At 42.3% G+C, this 2,784-nt stretch overlaps 1 protein-coding gene across 1 annotated transcript; it reads right to left on the bottom strand.

Annotated features, from left to right (window-relative positions):
- Window positions 1–1,080: 1,080 nt before the first annotated feature.
- Window positions 1,081–2,573, bottom strand: LOC102204085 (uncharacterized). The gene is made up of 2 exons (XM_005752127.1): window positions 2,219–2,573; window positions 1,081–1,927 (listed from the first exon to the last, which is right to left on the bottom strand). The coding sequence occupies exons 1-2, from the start codon at window positions 2,530–2,532 to the stop codon at window positions 1,081–1,083; spliced, it is 1,161 nt and encodes a 386-aa protein (XP_005752184.1). The 5' UTR covers window positions 2,533–2,573.
- Between the last annotated feature and the right edge of the window lie 211 nt (window positions 2,574–2,784).

Raw genomic sequence — 2,784 nt, 5'->3', positions numbered from 1 at the left:
CTCTGCTTCTCTAAGATGCTCTTTTAAAATCACGTAACTGACCTGTTACTTTTAAAATATCCCTGCAGCTGTTTCTTTTTAGTACCACTTTTTCCAGCCTTCTCTTGCCCCATCCCAACTGTTTTGAAACATATTGCTGCCATCAAATTAAAATGGACTTATTTTTAACGACGTAGTCTCGGTGTAAACATTTGACATGTTTTCTATGTTCTGCTGTGAATAAACTTTGCCTTTGACATTTGCAAATCACTGTTTGCTCTTTTAGAATTCACATTTTACACTGGAGTCCAGTATTTTCAGAACTATGTTTGTACAAAGCATAATCTGCTCGCTGTGAACTGTCACAACATCAAACACACGCTAAACCACTTTATATTTAACTACTACAGCAGCGGTCTCCAACCTTTTTTGTGCCACGGACCGGTTTATGCCCGACAATATTTTCATGGACCGGCCTTTAAGGTGTTGCAGATAAATACAACAAAATAAAACCAGTACCGGTACCGAAAAAAAGAAAATTTATTCATGACGCACGTGAAAAGACCCAGGAAAACCGAGTTAAAGATAAAAAAGGATAATAAAATAACGCTGAAAACCGATAAAAACCCTGAAAACCGGACATTTCACACCTGGGCCTCAACTCTCGCGGCCCGGTACCAAACGACTCACGGACCGGTGCCGGTCCGAGGCCCGGGGGTTGGGGACCACTGTACTGCACTATACTGAGCCACTTCAAGACCTTCTATACAGTTTTTTATTTGTTAATTATTTACTGTCACTGCTTTATAGTTGTATTTATCAATATCAACAGCTGTAACTTTTAGATTAATCAAGTTCACTTTATCGAGATTCAGCTTCAGTTGTATACTTTCCACTTCACAGCTTCCATCTTATATACTTTAAAAATCACTCAACATTTTTTATTGTCAGTGTCACACAGCTCGTTCTTGTATCTCCACTACTCAATGGTACATAGTAGACACGTATTATAACTTTTCACATTATATGTATCCAGTCACCTAGATATTTTGAAGTCTTTCCACTTGCTGCTATTATGTTTCAGTCATTAATTGAACTGTCTCAGTGATATGTGGAGTCCAGAAAGTATATTAAGCCAGTGATGAGTTCAATACCATGACTCTCTCTGGTGCCACTTAGTGGATTAAATAGTTCTACCACTTGCTCCATCATCGGTCCGTCCAGAGTAAATTCAATGTCTGGCACAGTAATCATCTCAGGCCAGTCGACCAGCAATCCCAGCTCATCTGTACCATGAGCACCACCAGAATCAGTACTTAAGCCCTGAGCAGCAGTGATCTCACTCCCAGTGGCTGTCACACTACCATCAGCTGTCCCACCAACAGTCCCATCAACAGCAGCTGCTCTGGTCTGAAAGATGTCCTGCATGGCAGTTGAGGCTCGGCCCTGTTGCTGGAGGCTGCCTCGGACAAAAATCTGTAATGGGCTCAAGTGTCTCTCTGTCCTCAAGCCATGATTGTTCCACTGTTGAGTGAAGTCTTTCAAATCTCTGTTGATCCTTGGGAGATAGATGTAATGGAGAGCCCAAATGTGCATTTCATTGTCAATGTCAATGATGCCTTCCTCCTCCAGGTGGTGAAATAAATCACAGTACACATTGGTCATTCCTCGCCACAGATCACCCCAGAGCCTCTCAATTCTCTGATTATGGGTACTCCTTCCTCTTAGGGCACTTCCACGATCAAAGCCTCTGAAAATGTTCATCATCAGGCAGACAGCATTGTTTTCCCCTCCTCTGTCTGTCCGGACCCTCGAGGGTACACCATAGGATACCACGGCTCTGATGAAACTTGACAAAACGGTACTGCTACGGTTGTTGTTTGAGGCATGAAGGAAGACCACAAGATGACTGTATCCATCAATAGCCCCATGAATGACTATCCTCCACCTAAAACCGTGGTCCATAAGAAGAAAAATATTTCTGCTTTGTTAATGAAACAATGGAAAACACACTCTTAATTGATTTACATGGCAAGTTTGAATTTTCCTCTGTATGTTGCTTGCGCGCTCTATGTTCTCTGATCTTCCCCTTTAAACATAACCAGTTGTGTTAGAGGGCTGCCCATCCCAGGGCCTGGTTCTATTGGACGTGTCTTACTGTTCAACAATTATATTTGATGTAATGCTGAATTTCACTTTGGTCAAAATAGGTGTTCAACAAATCCGTGTGGTTGGTTACCTTATCAGCTTTTGATTTCTATCAATGTGCCACAATGAGTTTGGACCTGCAACCTGATATGTTCTCCGTTCTGGTCTCCGCAAGAATGCTCTAAGGGCAGCTGCTCCAGGATTTATCCGTAGCATGCTTGCTCGAACCCTCCTTCGCTGTACACGTAGTCCACGTACTCGCAGGGAGGCTCTGACAGCCTCAGGACCAATTTGTTCATTGCCAGCGACAATGTCCTGCACATGTTCATCCAGCGCACTGTCAGTCAGTTCCGCATACATTGATGCAGGTGAAATGATACTGTCTGAAATCAGACAAAAAAACATGAGTATTTTATCACTGCCATAACAACACACTTCATTACTTGACTAGTGGTGCACATTCAAATATACTCATTTTTACAATCTCACAATACCATTTCATTTGAATAAACAGTGAGTGTGTGTCACAAAGAACTGAAAGTCACACTGGTTTCAAAAGTCACTGACCGCAGACGTCTTCGAATTGTACGAAGTGAAACGTTCAAAATATCAGCCTTCTGAGGTGCAGTGAATCCACATGACTTCAGGAATGAAAGC

Source organism: Pundamilia nyererei, unplaced genomic scaffold, assembly GCF_000239375.1.
Source record: "Pundamilia nyererei isolate P.nyererei 1_Seehausen unplaced genomic scaffold, PunNye1.0 scaffold00345, whole genome shotgun sequence".
Lineage (NCBI taxonomy): Eukaryota > Metazoa > Chordata > Actinopteri > Cichliformes > Cichlidae > Pundamilia > Pundamilia nyererei.
The sequence above is the reverse complement of the archived record's forward strand: the minus strand, read 5'-3'. Positions and strand labels throughout refer to the sequence as shown.

Bases quoted from the DNA above. Each gene is read 5' to 3' on its own strand.
- LOC102204085 (XM_005752127.1), bottom strand. From the start codon at position 2,532: ATGTTTTTTTGTCTGATTTCAGACAGTATCATTTCACCTGCATCAATG. The intron at 1,928-2,218 runs GTAACCAACCAC...CCACGGTTTTAG, and splicing joins AGAAATCAAAAGCTGATAAG to GTGGAGGATAGTCATTCATG.